Raw genomic sequence first — 15,582 nt, 5'->3', positions numbered from 1 at the left:
TATAAACATGAAGACGTTCACTCAAGTTTGGACAGCTCGTAATCGTGTTGTAAAAGCAGTATTAGCCAGTCAGCATAGGAGCTCCAAAGATCTGCTGCAGACAAGGTGATACAGAAAATTCATTTTCAAAGTGTGCCATCTAATATGGAGCATTTGTACAGAATACCCAAGGGCTTTCTCAGGTGCAGTGGTGACATACTACCCTCCCCTCTTTTTAAATTTTTTTGCTTCCTGTGCAAAGGTGTTTAGAAGTGATCCTCTGGTCACAGAGGTGTTGGTTCTAGACCAACAAACATGGCAAGCCTAAGGGACAGAGGAGAGCAGCTCTTCTCTGCAGTCCCTTGTCTCCGATGCTCCTTATCCCCCTGGCTCACTTTGAACACAACTGTTTTAGGAGGTGGACATTTAGAAATCTGCTTATCAGTTACCTCCCAAAAAACATTAGCAATTATCTTTAAACCATTCATAAAAACTGGACTTAAAATAACTCTGAAAAATGTTTTGATTGATGTACAAGCAAGAACATGTGTCAGTAGAGACTAACTCTTGATCTTCGGGGAATCACCCAGTGTGTAGCAGGGGAGCTCTTGAAATGTATGGATGCCTGGGCGCTCCACACGGCCGACTAAATCAGAATCTGGAGGGTGGAGCCTGCGTGTGGGAACTATTTATTCATTCATGATTTTTATTTTCAGTCATGTTTGGGGTCCAACAACTTAGGCCTTACAGGTCGTCCAGGTAGTATGGCAGTTGGGAAACCCAGACATCCAGACACGTCCTCCTGTCTCCTAACATCTCTTATTCATTCCGCCAACATTTATAGAAAGTGCTTAGCTTGCTCAGATAGGGTTAGTCCTGTCCTTACGGAGCTCTTTATCAGGAGATGCACACAGACTTGAGGAAGACGTCCGTCCGTCTACAGTTTGACAGTGCTGAAGTCACCCCTGGTGTGCATCCCACCTGTCAAGAAGAGGAAGAGGAGAGGGAAACTTTGCACAGAAAGTGACATTAGAGTAGGGTCCCATCTCATAATCACATTTAATCTGAGAATGGTTCTTCATTACTGTCAGCTTCTTTTGAAATAGATGCCCAGTTTCTCAGCGGTCAGTGGTGTGGACTTGAGTTGGTCCTTCCTCGGGGCCCTGGGCAGGCTCTGGCACGGCCACCCAGGGGTTACTGCTAGGCAGGCAGTTTCACAGCGGAGACACTGACTCCGCGCAGCCACTCGCTGGTGGGTGAGGAGTGCAGCCTCGGGTCCCCTGGCTCTTGGACGTGTGTTCCTTCTCCTGGACTGGACTGGCCATCTGCAGCCTCTGGGGCGTAGGGCGGGCTCGCTCATTGAAGGAGACCCTGACTTGGTAGGCAGCTGGAAGGACCCTGAGAGAAAGCAGCTTGAAGGAAGAGGTGAAAGAGAAGCTGGCAAAGTGGCCTGTGCGAGAGGAAGCAGGGCTTGTGAGGTCCAGGGCCAGGGAGAAGGTGCTGGGGCGACAGAGGCTCCCCCGAGCCACACTGGTGACGTCTGTCCATGTGCCCTCGTGTGACGCCCGCTCGGTCCCCGGGGGCTGTGCTCATGTTCGTGTCGGTGGCAGAGGAAGCTGCAGTCCCGTGAGGTGGGTCATCACCTTGAAGTCTCACTTCTGACAAATATCAAGTTGGGATTTGAACTAGCAAGTTTTTGATTCCGGTTCATGTGATGTTGGCTGCTGACCTGGGGCTCGGTGGCTTTTCATAGCACTGTCTGGGGCCACCTCCAAGGCTTGTGTTCCAGGAGAGACTTGTGAGCTGAGGATGCAGATACAGCCAGCAAGAGACTGTGTCCTAGTGGGCAGGAGCAAAGGTACAGAATTGTGCTTGAATCCCAGGAACAAGAAAGCCGAAGGCAGGAGCTGGTGGGAGGAGAGGGCAGAGAAGGAAAAGGGGTGCAGGCGAGGAGAGAGCGGGGCTCCCGCGTGCGAGCTGCTGGAGGAGGTGTGCGAGGAACATTCTGGAACTTCATTCTATAGAACGTCTCTTCTGCAGCATCCTCAGGGCTTGGCAGGGGCCGGGCTCCTTTAGCCAGAGCGTGGACCAGTGGCAGATCTGCGCTCAGTTGGCACACCCCACCGGGCGCCTAGGGTCTGGGCTCGCAGCCCGACTCTTGTTGATAGGACAGCAGGAGAAAAACATCATGTGACCACGGCTCTTCCCTCCAAGCTCACGTCTGGCTGTCTGCAAAGCAGGGTTGCCTGCCGCGGCTGCCAGGCCCAGCATCCCGCCTTCGCCTCGACGGGCTGGGGAGATTTAGCTCACTGCTCAGAACAGCAGCTCCTGCTGCGGAGCTTCCCACCAGCCCGTGATAAGTCCAGTCCCTGTGCCTGAGAGCCTGGCCACCACGGGTTAGGAGAGTTCTCTCGTTCCTGGTTACTCGTTTTTATTGATTTGTGACCATCAATCCTTCCCAAAAATCTCTGTGAGAAAACTAGAGGCAGCCGTGAAATGTTCCTGACAGTTCTGAGCCTTTCCTGCACCTCCAGGTGACCACCCAGCGACACTTTGTTGGGTACTTGGGGACCTGTCTGGGGCGGGGGCAGTGTGCAGAGGGTAACAGGCTCAGATGGCTGCACCCCTCCTGCGGAGTCGCTGAGGCAGCGTCCAGGAGCAGCGTGTCCTGGGCACAGCTGGTCGGCCCTCTCCCGCCCAGCCTCGCTCTCTGGCTGGGGACAAGGGCAGCACACTGCCGTGGGCCAGGAGGCGGTGTCTCCCCGCAGGGACCGTGCTGTCCTGGAGTACATCTCTTCAGGGCAGAGCGATCTGTCTTCAGGAGACCAGGGCTGGCAGCGATGGACATGTGTCACCTCACCTTCTTCTCCTGCCCTGTCACTGTCATTTATGAGAAGTGGTAGCACCAAGTGGGGGGCTCAAGGGTTTGTGAGGACAGAGTGACAACAGGTTCGCAGTCAGAGCATCCCACAGGCCATCAGAGGAAACACCGACAGTGAGCTGTCGGGCAGAGCAAGGGTCTCTGACACCTGGGAAGACAGATGTGTTCCTGAAAGAGCAGAGAGCACGGTAACGTGATGACCTCCCGCGTGGCGGAGGCCCAGGCTTCAGCCCTGGGCGCAGTCAGGACATGATGAAGCACTCGTCACAGGCATTTCACGTGTGCCGTCACGTCTAGTAGACCTTTAGGATGTGTAAAGGAAATATGGATAGAAGCTGTTGGACACATCACATGACATTATACTTTGACATTTATCATGACTTAAATAATGAATGTTCCCACATTAGGCATGTGAAAACAGGGTTTGCTTCTCTGTGTTTGCAGGCATGCGTAAGATCTAACAGGTACAAAGGTGACATTTATCAAAACATTTACCTCTGACTGTTCAGATTCTTTTACTTCCTAACAGAAGACCTGCCCCTGATGCCTGCCACCCAGCACTACCATCTGACTTCACACATGGGTGTAACTGTGCACCCAGCACTACCATCTGACTTTACACGTGCGTATAACTCTGCACCCGGCACTACCATCTGACTTTACATATGCGTATAACTGTGCACCCAGCACTACCACACCCAGCACTACCATCTGACTTTACACATGTGTATAACACTGCACCCAGCACTACCATCTGACTTTACACATGCTTATAACTATGCATCCAGCACTACCATCTGACTTTACACATGTGTATAACTGTGCACCCAGCACTACGATCTGACTTTACACATGCGTGTAACTGTGCACCCAGCACTACCATCTGACTTTACACATGCTTATAACTATGCACCCAGAACTACCATCTGACTTTACACATGTGTGTAACTGTGCACCCAGCACTACCATCTGACTTTACACATGCGTGTAACTGTGCACCCAGCACTACCATCTGACTTTACACATGCTTATGACTGTGCATCACTCTCCATTATTCCTGACACACTCAAATCACAGAGGCTAGGGCAGCAGATCCACAGATAGCCCAGTAACTTCCTGAGTCTCTGTGAAGCAGCAGTTTAACTCATTGGTGCTCAATGTTGTTTCTTTTACTCTTGAGCCTGTAATACAAGTCCAGTCCCTTTGAGGGGGAAAAGGCAAGAATAACAGATAAAGTGAAATTACAAGAGCATCTGATTTTCCCATGACACTGTGGAAGTACGCGTGGATTTGTCGTCTTCAGAACTAGTTGCTTGAACTCCAGAACTTCTCCTCCTTTGTAGGTCTAAGAGGGAAGGAGCCTTCATTTGCTTCCGAGCCCTGTGGGTTGGTCCTTGAGTTTCTCGTGAGCGGTCAGTGGTGGGACACTGTCCTCCTTGAAAAGGAGAAGTAGGTGCGCTTGGTGGGAGCACCATCTCAGAACCCTGGCAGGGCACAGGCTCTGCAGCTGGACTCTGGGGCTGGCTGTGTCCTGGGCACTGTGCTGTGCTGATGGTACTTCAGCAGAAGGTGACAGGCTCCAAATGACCGTGATGTTGAGGGAACGAGGGGAGCAGCGTCCGGGGGTGCTCGAGCCAGTGCCTTGCCCAGGAGCTCTGTGCGGCGGGCCCGTTCCTCTGCTGCAGTGAAGACTTCGTTTGGTTTTTATCGACACGTCGTGCAGGGAAGAGACCCAGAGACGGAGAGAGAGGCTTTGCCTGGAAAATGAACTAGGAGCCCACTTAGGCCGATGAAGGACTGTCGGATCAGTGTGTGTCTTCAAGGAGCTTCTGTAAGGGAGCATGGTATGCATTTGACTTCAGAAGTGTGCTCCTCCTCAGCCCCAGGAAAGCCCCGGAATACAACAGAGAGAGGCACGCTGTATGACCAAGAATTGGGTGCTATTTCCAAAACATGTTATTTCTCAATTGAAGACCATACACTACAAATGGACCCCCAAGTTTTATTATGTGAATGTTAGGGCTCTGAATTATCAGCCAAGATTGAAGAGTGTCTGATTTGGAAGTCATAAAACTGGAGAAATGTTATGGCTACACACAGCTTCAAAGTCTGATGGTTGCTCTATCAAAAATAAATAAATAAAATAGTGAAGCAAGTGAAGAAAAAAAATAGAGACACAGTGACCTGGCATTTCCAATTTTATGATGCTATAAAGCAGCCAACAAATGTTGGACTGCTTAATGATGCTGGCACCTAACAAATGTCACTGGACTTTCACAAGGTCATGAGACTGATTTGGTGCAGGGATGTTGGCCAGATCTTCTTCAGGGCCCGAGCGACTGTGGAACGGGAGCTGACAGTAGGTGCCAGTGTGGCCCTTCAAAGCGCTAGCCTGGGGACATCTGCATGCTTGTGTTCAGGGCCCTCTGGACGGAGACCAGGGTCCAAGAGGAAAGCTGGGTCATTGGTCCTGACAGTGTCCCCTCCAGGCAGCTCTGAGTAGTTCTCCCCGGCCCCGTCCTGCCAGCACGGCCCCCCCCCCGAGAGAGCTGCTGGAGCAGGGGCATCTCACCACGCCCGAGCGGCGGGCTGCAGTCCCGTCCCTCGGTGTCCCCTCCTCGCTGGCCGGGGGAGGCTCAGGTGGAGGTGTGGTCTCAGCCGCGCCACCTTCAGGATGATCAATGGGAGCTGTGTGGTCAAGGCTCCAGGCCCTCTGGGAGGAAGGTCATGGGATCCCAGTTTTGAGCGTTCGTGGCGTTGTGTCAGCGCGAGGGTATTTTGGGATGGCGTAAATGTCACTGTTGGTTTTAATATCCAAGAATCCTCCTCGCCATCTCCAGAATGTTCTGCAGAACGGTGCCTGGGACAGCCCGTGCACTCTGAGAGGCCTGCCCTCAAGCCTCCCCCATGAGAGCAGGTGGAGTTGGTGGGGAAGGTCCAAGGGCTGCGAAATGGCTCCCAGGCCACTGTAAAGGGACACCTTCAAACCCCAGGCCGTGTGAGTGTCGCCTCCTGGCCTCAGTAGGCCCCAAGCCAGCGTGTGTCTGAGGGGGACCTCAAGGGATCAGGGAGGGGAACTCTCAGCCAGCCTTGTGTCGTGTTCCCCTTGAAAGTGCATTTTGTGCACGGGGAGGTCTGACTGGGGAACTGGACTTCATCAGGGACATACGCAGGTCACCACCTCCTCCGGGGGCCGTGGGGCTCTGGTGTGTTCCCCGGACACGGGATGAAGCCGTGGCCTGCGTCTGCAAGGCCAGGCTCCGAGCACCGTCTAGGATGCTGTCCTTACCTCAGGGTCCCCTCGCAGGGTGGGGACGGTGAGCCTGGCAGTGCAGGGAGAACGGACCTCTCCACCTGCTTTGTCCCGTGCCCGCAGACAGCCACGGGCAGCTAACACGCGAGGCCTGCGTGCCTAGGGGCGGTCGCTTGCCTTTCAGATGACAGCTATGAAGCAAAGACTAGGAGCTCAGATATTAAAGATAGGAAATGGTACAAAATCTCGCTTACCCGGGCTAAAGGTTGCCAATACTTGGGAGTAAAAAGTGGACCTCGGGGCTGGGGTTGTGGCTCAGTGGCAGAGCGCTTGCCTGGCATGGGTGAGACCCTGGGTTCGATTCTCAGCACCACATGTGAATAAAATAAGGTCCATTGACAACTAAAAAATTGTGTTAAAAAAGGAACATAAAATTGCAGTTGATATCTAAATACTTGGTACTTACTGTCCCGTATGCCCCCGTGGTAACTGGTATGCTGTGCTGCACAGTAATGGTAGAACCTGCCGCTCCTCAGTAGGCCTTCCACAGCGTCGCTGTGCTACACCATATTGTCCGTGAAAGGAAACAGACAGTAACATCAGGAGTGAGATCTACCGAGGTGTTCTCAAGGAAAAAGTGTGTCTGCTTTAACTGCTTGAGAATTTTTCTCCAGATGATAGTTTAGTATCCCTTTAGGTTTTATTCTAGAACATTCTGAAGTTTGTGTTTTTCCAAGTAAAACACAAAGTACAGATTTTAAGTCTTACCTCCTAGCTTCCTGAATTTGGAGCGCAAGCACTGTGTTTGGAATGTGTCTCCTGCTCTTGGAAGTAGGTGCACTGTTGGATGACCGTGTGGGCATGTGTGCATGCATACGCATGGCCACGTGCGTCCATTTACAGGTGATCTAACCACAGCGGCTTCATTCCATGGGTCTACCAGAATTCTCGTCAGCGGTCAGAAGCCTTTTATCTGCGTGACTTCTCTGGCCATTTAATTTATCTTTTTTCTGGTAGCCTCTTGCACATATCTTAAGTTTTATTTATCCCAAAATGACCTTCTGTAGGGAAGTGCAAGCCAAAAACTTGTTGTTTTCCCTTAAAAAAAAAAAAAAAAAAATCAGCACTTTCAGTGTTCTACTGAATGAACAGAGACATGGGTCTGATTTTAAATTCAACTTTTACTTTTTGATATACCTCAGTCTTTGTTTTCCTTGTAAATTAAAAAAAATAAAACAAAACACATAAATAGACATGGACACTCACACTCATACCTTGGAAGCATCACGAGTGGCAGCTGTGATCTGACAGAATTGGAAAGGCAGCTGGTCAGGACAGACTTCTTTTTGCTCAGGCTTTCGAGGACAGATCCGTTATCCATGTTTGAGGAAGTCTTCAGAATACAAGACCCTCCACTTATAAGTGTGAACATAAGGTACGCACAGTGATCTTAGTTCATCCGCTGCTTTTCATCCCTGTTGCGGACTGAGTGTTGGTGCCTGCAAAACGAACGCGTTGCAGACCCCAGCCCGCTTGCGTGTTTGGAGATGGGGCCTCTAAGGAAGGAGCCAAGGCTGAAGGAAGTAACGGGCTGGACTGTGACCTGATGGGAGTCGTGTTCTGACAAACACCAGAGCTGGGGCTCACTTGTCCGCTCTGTCTTGTCCCATGTAAGGACACCGTAGAAGTGACCCTGGAGAGAGCTCTCATAAGCTCAGGAGGTCTCCATCTTGGACTTTGAGCTCAAACCAGGAGACATTAATTCCTACTGCTGAAGCCACCCGGCTGTGGTGTGTTGTCATGTGGCCCCGCTGGTTGATGCAGCCCCCATTCCATCCCACTGGCTCCCAGCTCGGGATGCTTCTAACACCCACTCTCCCCAGCCCCAAACGGGGGCCTCTAGTGGTGGAGGCCCAGAGTGCTGCCGAGCATGGACAGTGCTCAGGACAGCTCCTGGGACAAAAGTGACAGAAAAAAAAATCTGTCCCAAGACGTGAGGAGTGCTGATGAGCCTGAGAGAAGGTGAACACGATGCAGGATTCGTCCTTTACGGAAATGAGCAAGCGGTAGGAAAGCAGCAGCTAAGGCGCAGTGTATTCTGGGTTAGAGGCAGTAATTTATTTTTCATACTTGACCAATAAATCATGATTCCTAGAGGTAATGAAAACCCATATCCACCTAAACGAAAGCAAAAGAAGTTTTTATTTTTGTGTGTTTGAATGTTTTGGGTGTATAAAGTATAGTTTTTTGTTTTTTTTTTTAAAGTAAATCACCATATAGGCTTCTATGGATTTCCTACCACTAGATACTATGATTTGATTTGAAAACAAACATACTATGTTCATATCACATGATAATATATATATTATAGAATAGCATTCGATTTAATGACTAAACAGTATCACAGAGCCATAAGAAAGCATCTTAGCTGGAAAAAAAATTGGTAAGAATTTTCAATAGAAAGTTACCAAATTCCCTAGCTAGTTCCTGACCAAGATCTGAGCGGTCACTGTCTCCAGAAAACGCTTCAGGAACATTTGCGTACCTCGGCTGTCCCGAAGGAAGTGCTGGCTTCAACAAGAGTCAGCCCCACCAGGAGCTGGTGTTGCCAGGGAAGCTGGAAAAGCCTTCTGAGTTGGTGCCCCAACCCCTCACTGCCCCTTGATGTCCAGAGTGTGCTCAGATGGCCTGGTGATCTGAACCCTCCTGGCAGTGGACATCTGGCAGCCCGGGAGCAGTCTCTGCACACATTCCAAGATTCCCTTTAGTTTAGGTGGAGGAAGAAAATTCAAAATGCAAAATCAGATTTTTTTTTTCTCTCTTTACTAAGTTCAGCCACCTACCTGAGCAGTAGTCAGTTGTTGTAGCTAGGTGGTAGTTAGGTGGTAGTTTTCTCATTTCTCTGAATCGCCACCTGTAGTTCATTCGGTTTTATCCTTATTCTGGCGTCTGACTTGCACCATATTCTGTGATTCCTGTCTCACTGAATGTATCACATACAGATGGTTCTATATAAATCACCATGTTACACACACTTCCAATTTTTGAAAAAAAATGTACTTCATTCAACTGCATTTATTTTGAGGATTGATCAAAGTAAACATGTCTTCCCTTATTATGATCACAAGTGATGGTCCCTCAGTTCATAGTTGGACACCATTTAACGTCAGAAATTGAGGACTTGGTGTCCCTAACCACTGTCACTGGTCTCATGCAGACTACGAGGGGGAAGCTGGCCTCCTTGGACAGGTTATGTTTACTTTAAAGATACAGGAGACTATCATAAAGAATGGACTCAGCGAGGACCAGTGTTCTCTAGGGCTTCTTGCTGCCCCTCGGAGTTCGTGGTACGTGTCCTTGGACTCCTCCACCCTCCACGCAGCTCCCTGAGTGCTGCCCGAGGAATCCTGGGCGTAGGCATTGCGGAGTGGCCTGCTAGTCAGCTGGACGGCTCTCTGAAAATAAGATCGCAGTGCAGTCAACACAAGCAAAGCCCCCAAGCACAGCGCTCTAAGAAATGCACCAGAATGACACTTGTCCTCAGTGGATGTGTCAAATACAGAATGATGATTAAGGGCCACGCTTGCGTTATGTTATCGATGACTGACAGGCATTGTTACTGGATGTCACCACCTGCGTTATATTTAGTGCCGTTAGCAGATCCGGTGCTGAGTTGAGCAACTGCTGCTTGTTTTTAACCTGAGCATGTAAGGAAAGAGGAAAATAGGAACCGTTACAGACTGTGTGAAGCCTGCGGCCACACGTGAAGGTGCCCCTTCCCCTTCCCCACATCACACATCACCACTGAGAGGGTTGCGGTCATTGCTGTTCCACGGAAAAGTGTGGCCGCACCCAGAATTGCACTGCCTTCCATGGGCCACGCAGCAAGTAAGTGGCAGGGCCACCAGGCTTTGTACAGGTGTACAGCAAGGGGCGACCGGCACCTGAGAAAACTTTGTGTGTTTTTGATTTCAACTTAATCCTAGTAGCCCAGTTTAATGTATGTGAAGGTGGGATCTCGAGGGGGCTTGGTGGAGCAGCTCCTCTGTGGAAATTTGAATCCATGAGCTACATAGGTACTGAATTTACCTTGACTTTCAGAATCGGTGACCTGGGTGTGGATCCTAAGATGCCACAGGCACACCCCATGTGCCCACAGGGCTCCTTCCCTGGCCACACTGCAAACCTCCTTCTCTTACCTTTTCTTTCTTTTTTTGTGGCAAGCTTTATTTTTCATTTCAATGTCTGGCTTCTGATTAAAGACGTCATTAGGTCATAACTCAGAACCAGAATTTGGTGTTCAATTTAATCTTTATTCTCTTTTAGCAGATAATAGTTAAAAAGAGAGTGATATCTTAACAGATGTCCCTGAAACAGAGCTAGATGGAATTCACCGCTGAGCAGGTGTGAGGAATAGGAATGTGTCGTCCTGCAGATGCTTGTGGGGAGCTCAGCAGTGGGAGGCCCCTCCAGGCTCCGAGGTCGTCTTTACCTCCGTCCTCAGAGCAGGGTGTTCTGCTGGTGGCTTTCCCTGGGTGTGAGCCGTCCTCTGCACAGGATGTTTGCTCTGACTTATTCTTGACCTTCTCATTTGTGAAAGGACAATTATTCAGCAGCACAGGCAGCACTAAAGCAGAGCTGAAGTTCCTGAGAAATAGTGAACTGTGCTGCTTCCTCCATGTCCAGTACAAGCTCACGTGGCTGTGCACGGTCCTGGCGGCAGTGTTTTCCCTGGGCCCGAATCACCTGCAGTCCTTGCTCCAGCGCAGACCCCTTGGGCCTCCAGGGCCTGCCCTGGCTGGGGCAGACGTCACTGCGTACATTTCACAGCATTGGCTCTGTTGATTTTTACCACAAAGCTTTTTCAAAGTGAGGCCAGTGTAGGGAGATCAAGCTCTGGGTAGCCTAAGTACCAAATGTAGCGAATGGTACTTCCCCCACTCGATAGATGTAGTAAATACACAACAAAGTCAGATCTGAGATGCACTGAAACAGATCGCCTGGCAACATGCGTGATTCCTCGCCATCACTGCCCGCCAGGTGGTGTCCGTGGTGGGAGGGGCTGGGTGTGTGTGCTGAAGGAAGGTGCTGGGTGAAGTGCTTTGGATGGCCGCTGCTAGTTCTGGCAAGGCCTGGCTCAAGGCCCAGGGCCGTCTCTTACTATTTATAGAACTCCAGAAACTGACCCAGTGAATCAGTGTAATCCTTTGGGTGGATGTAAGCCCGCATATCTGCACTCAAATAAATCCAGTTCGGTAAGAAACCTGACGTGGAGATCCCGAGAACCAGAGTCTGTTCTTTGTGCTGAAATGGCAGGCTGTCTCTGGGAGGCCTCGACAGGGTATCCCTGAAATCAGACCATGTGTCATTCATGAGCTTATTTGTTTTGGCCAGTCATGCCCTGTGGCTTATCTTGTGATTCGAAGTTATTTTGTGGTTGATTTGCACCAAGGTGCTTGTAAGCTTGTAGTAATGTGCCTGTGAGCTCAGCATTCAGCAAGCTTGGGCTTCGTGCATGGAAAAAGTCATATTTGCGTAAACATGGGTCTTTTAGTGATCTTATCAGGAGAGACTATGAATATCACCTTCCTGCCGATGGCTTTGTTTGTTTGATGTGTGGGTTAAGTCACAGTAGGAGTGAGGAGGTTTCTGCAGCAGCTGCTGGTCACAAAGCCTGAGGCTTAAAGTAGTCAGTGTCTTCCACGGCCCCTGCGTCTGCTGGGGGAGAGCTGGGCATGTGTCTCAGGTCAGGAGACCCCCGAGGTCCTTGCTCTCGGCCCTGTCCTCTGCTCCCTCCTGATTTCAGGTATGCTGTAAGCTTCTTAGAAGGTAGTATCCCATGATATTAGCCCCGTGCAGATACCTGTTTCTAGAAAAGCAGCAACAGGGTGGTCCTATAGAAGTGTGACAAGTTTCATCAAACGAACATTCCTTTTCTGAGTCGCTTTACAGTATGAAGACAAATTAAGGTAAATTGATTCAAAGAAAGCTTAAGAAGTTGGTTGATTGCCATATATATATGTATGTATGTATGTATGTATTATTTATCATTATTATATATATATTTTTACAAAGAGTTCTGAGATTTATTGGTATAAGAAGTTGATGACGTCTATCATTACCCGTATGATTTGAGAGTGTCTTGAAAGAAGTCACTGTTGCACACTCAGGGTTGCATGTTATACACTCTAATATTCTAATGAAAAATCATCCCAAATGAAAAGTCTGTTTGTATTTATTACTTTAGAGTAACTTATTTTTTCGTAGTAGGTGATCCGTTGTTCAGAGGGCCCCTGTCCTGCTTCTTAGTGTTTCTTAGTCTTGCTGAAGGGGATCAGGCGTATCTTTGAGAGGTGGAAGCTACTTTCTGCACCGTGCTTCATCATCCTTACTCTCCTGGGCAGTGGAGCACAGGGGAGTTTCCCGCTGGCTTAGCAGGGCTGGATCCTACTCGTTAGGGCTGATGATGAAGCTGTAGGACTGCAGGTTCAAGGTGCCTTAGGTCCTCCAAGCTTGGTTCCTAGAAACTCAGTGCAAGTAAACGTAGGTGATGAAGCTTCAGATTCTTTCGGATTCATTGAAGTTCACCGAGAAGATATGGCGGGAGCCTGATGTCCTTTATTTGCCCATCTGTGTTTTCATATTACCCTGGATGTTTGTTTGTAAATTGAGTGTATAAATATTAACACTAAAATTGTTGAAATAAGGGCACCTTTTGAAGTGTGTGAGCTTCTTCAGATGTGGCAGTCTCTGTGTTGGTAACGCCTTGGGGTGAACTTGTACCCTGAAGATGTGGCAGAACCATGCTGGGTGTGAGCACATGGTGGGCTCGGGATGGTTTACGTGGTTGTCACTGTTCACGGTTCACTGATCCTGCCTTTCTTAGCCGGTGTCTGTGCTTTTGTCTTGATAGGGTCGTTGCTCCAGGGAGAACTGCAAGTATCTTCACCCACCCCCACACTTAAAAACGCAGTTGGAGATCAATGGGCGCAATAACTTGATTCAGCAGAAGAACATGGCCATGTTGGCCCAGCAGATGCAACTAGCCAACGCCATGATGCCCGGCACCCCGCTGCAGCCTGTGGTAAGCCCTGGAGCCCGCGCTCCGTCTGCAGTCAGAAGTGCTCAGCTGCTGGAGAAGAGGCTGCTCTAGATCAGCGGAGCACAGGCAGTTACCCGCTCCTGGTGTTTTCTAGCGAAATGAAGTATCAGTGAGACCCTGGATCAGTTTTCACACTGTGAACCCAGGGGTGCTTAACCACTGAGCCACAGCCCCAGCCCCTTTTATATTTTACTTAGACACAGGGTCTCACTAAGTTATTGAGGCTGGCTTTGGACTCTTGATCCTCCTGCCTCGGCCTCCTGAACTGCTGGGATCACAGGCGTGGGCCACTGTGCCCAGCATTGTAGTTATCTTTCTTTTAAAACTTAAATTGAAATGATTTTCTAGTCCCAAATGCTCGGCAGCTTCTGACAGTGGCGAATCACCATCCTGGATCTGGAAGCCTCATCAGAGGCGGCAGAACCTCCAAGGGCTATTTAAAAAGAACCAGACGGTTGAGCCTTGGATGGCCGTAGAGATTTGATGTCTACCAAGCAGTGGGTGTGTGACTCCTGCTTCTGAATACATGCATCTGTTAAGCTGTTTGGATTTTTTTTATTATGTATGTGGCCAGTGTCTTCAATGATCTTCTTTACATCAAAATTGATGTTCGGTTAAAAAGCTGTTTTATGTTAATTGTGACATAGTAGTTCTGCATTTAAATGTATGAGGAAATCTATTGTGATGAGAATATACATATATATTATGCATAACATATATAATATACATACACATATATAATAATATTGCATCTAAGTTATAACTGTAACTTAGATGCAATTTTATGGAGTCATGGGAATGTGAAGATCCACATTTTTCTGGTATTTTTACCAGAAAACTACTAACTATTTTTTTTCTGGATGCATTTTAATGTCTGAACTCTATGTGATTATGATTCTGTGTTTGAGCTTAAAGCAACAATCATTCCAAAAGTTTGGCGGGGTCCGCTTTGGGGTGGGAAGGGCCTCCGTGTTACCCGCACAGGGATAGCAGCTCCCAGTTTGCACAGTCGAGGCAAGGGATTGTTACAATTAATTCTGTATCTGTCTCAACCTGATCTGTTTTTTCCCATTATTGGGAACTCAGTTAAAAATATAATACCTTAAATGTATTTTTCGTGACATCTGCTAATTTTGTATGTCTGAATTGGGATAGCATGAAGAGTTCTATCTGGTTAAAAGTTTATTTATCATCAGTCTCTCCCTTATAGTTCCCCTCGCGTATGTTTCAGAGGTCTGGGTGGCTCCTACCTTAGCTGATACAAGCGCTCTCCCCGACGGGAGACGCTCGGGTGCAGTCACACACTGGAAGTGTACTTACTGCCTCTCTCCGACCCACAGCGCCTCTGGGATTGAGGAGGAGCGCGTGGTCACAGCCTTGAGCTCCTCACTGTGAAGTTGGGCCCACCTCCTGACCCAGCCCTGGAGCCCGACTTTCAAGGTCATCCCAAGGTTATCACACGCAGGATCCTAGTGCAGTTACAGACGGTGTTCTGCTCTTGAAATGCTAGTAACAAATGTGTTGTTGATAAAATCACTCAGTCACGGCTTCAGAAACCATTAGAACACTTGCCACACTTTTTTGCTGCTCTTGTTGGAACTTTCTCTGCTTCCAGAGTCAGTGCTGTGTTAGTTCTGCGCATATTCAGGCTCCAGTTGTTTCCCTCACGTGACTGTGTTTGGATGTGGACTCAGCCCTCTGCTCAAGGCGCCTGAGACCAGAGTCCTCAGGTGCTCAGTATTCAGAGTGAAGCTTTGGTATTAAGTGCAGGAATCGTTTTGACTTTCAAGTCTGGAGCACTTGGGATTTTAAGGACTTCAGAGAAAGCTTGAACCCGGCTTTCAGAGCTCCCCGAGGCCCGCCTTTGTGTTTGTGGTTGGCCCTGTGCTGAGGAGGTGGTGGCCCTGAGCAGCTGCGCTCTGGGTTTTAATGTGGCCCACCGCAAGGGATCCAGCCGCGCTGGGAGCAGCCTGTGGTGGCCCTGGTCAGGTGGAGTGTGCAGGACTCGGGCCCGACTGCGGGGGACGCCCTAGAGGGGAAGAGTCCCAGCACGGGCGCCTGCCAGCAGCGAGGCCCCTGGATGAGTCCTGGACAGAACCCGGGCTCTCTGGGGCAGTCAGGTTAGTCGGAGCAGCAGGAGGAGCAGGGCTGGGCGGCAGCGTCTAAGCTCAGCTTCACAAGCCTGTTACCATGGCTGGCACGCTGCAGGGTCCGCTCAGTGTCACTTGACAAGTGATGGGGCAGGGGTGGAAGGAGTGCCACAGACACCAGGAACACGGCAGCGGCCCTGGCGGGTCACCTGCCCAGACACCAGAGGAGTTCTGACTCGCCACCAGAGCCCAGTGTGGCGGCTGCTGTGTTAGCGGA

At 49.6% G+C, this 15,582-nt stretch overlaps 1 protein-coding gene across 21 annotated transcripts in view; it reads left to right on the top strand.

Moving 5' to 3' along the window:
- MBNL1 (muscleblind like splicing regulator 1) overlaps positions 1-15,582 on the top strand; it is a 218,705-nt gene that overhangs the window by 169,305 nt on the left and 33,818 nt on the right. For all 21 annotated transcript variants that reach the window (XM_079100951.1, XM_079100950.1, XM_079100948.1 and 18 more), the window contains one exon: positions 13,027-13,197. In XM_079100951.1, the coding sequence (XP_078957077.1) occupies positions 13,129-13,197 (69 nt within the window). In that variant the 5' untranslated portion in view covers positions 13,027-13,128. The remainder of the gene's footprint in view (positions 1-13,026; positions 13,198-15,582) is intronic.

This window comes from Sciurus vulgaris, assembly GCF_902686455.1.
Source record: "Sciurus vulgaris genome assembly, chromosome: 10".
NCBI classification, from domain to species: domain Eukaryota; kingdom Metazoa; phylum Chordata; class Mammalia; order Rodentia; family Sciuridae; genus Sciurus; species Sciurus vulgaris.
Note: the sequence above shows the minus strand (reverse complement) of the source record. Positions and strands in the feature narration are given on the sequence as shown.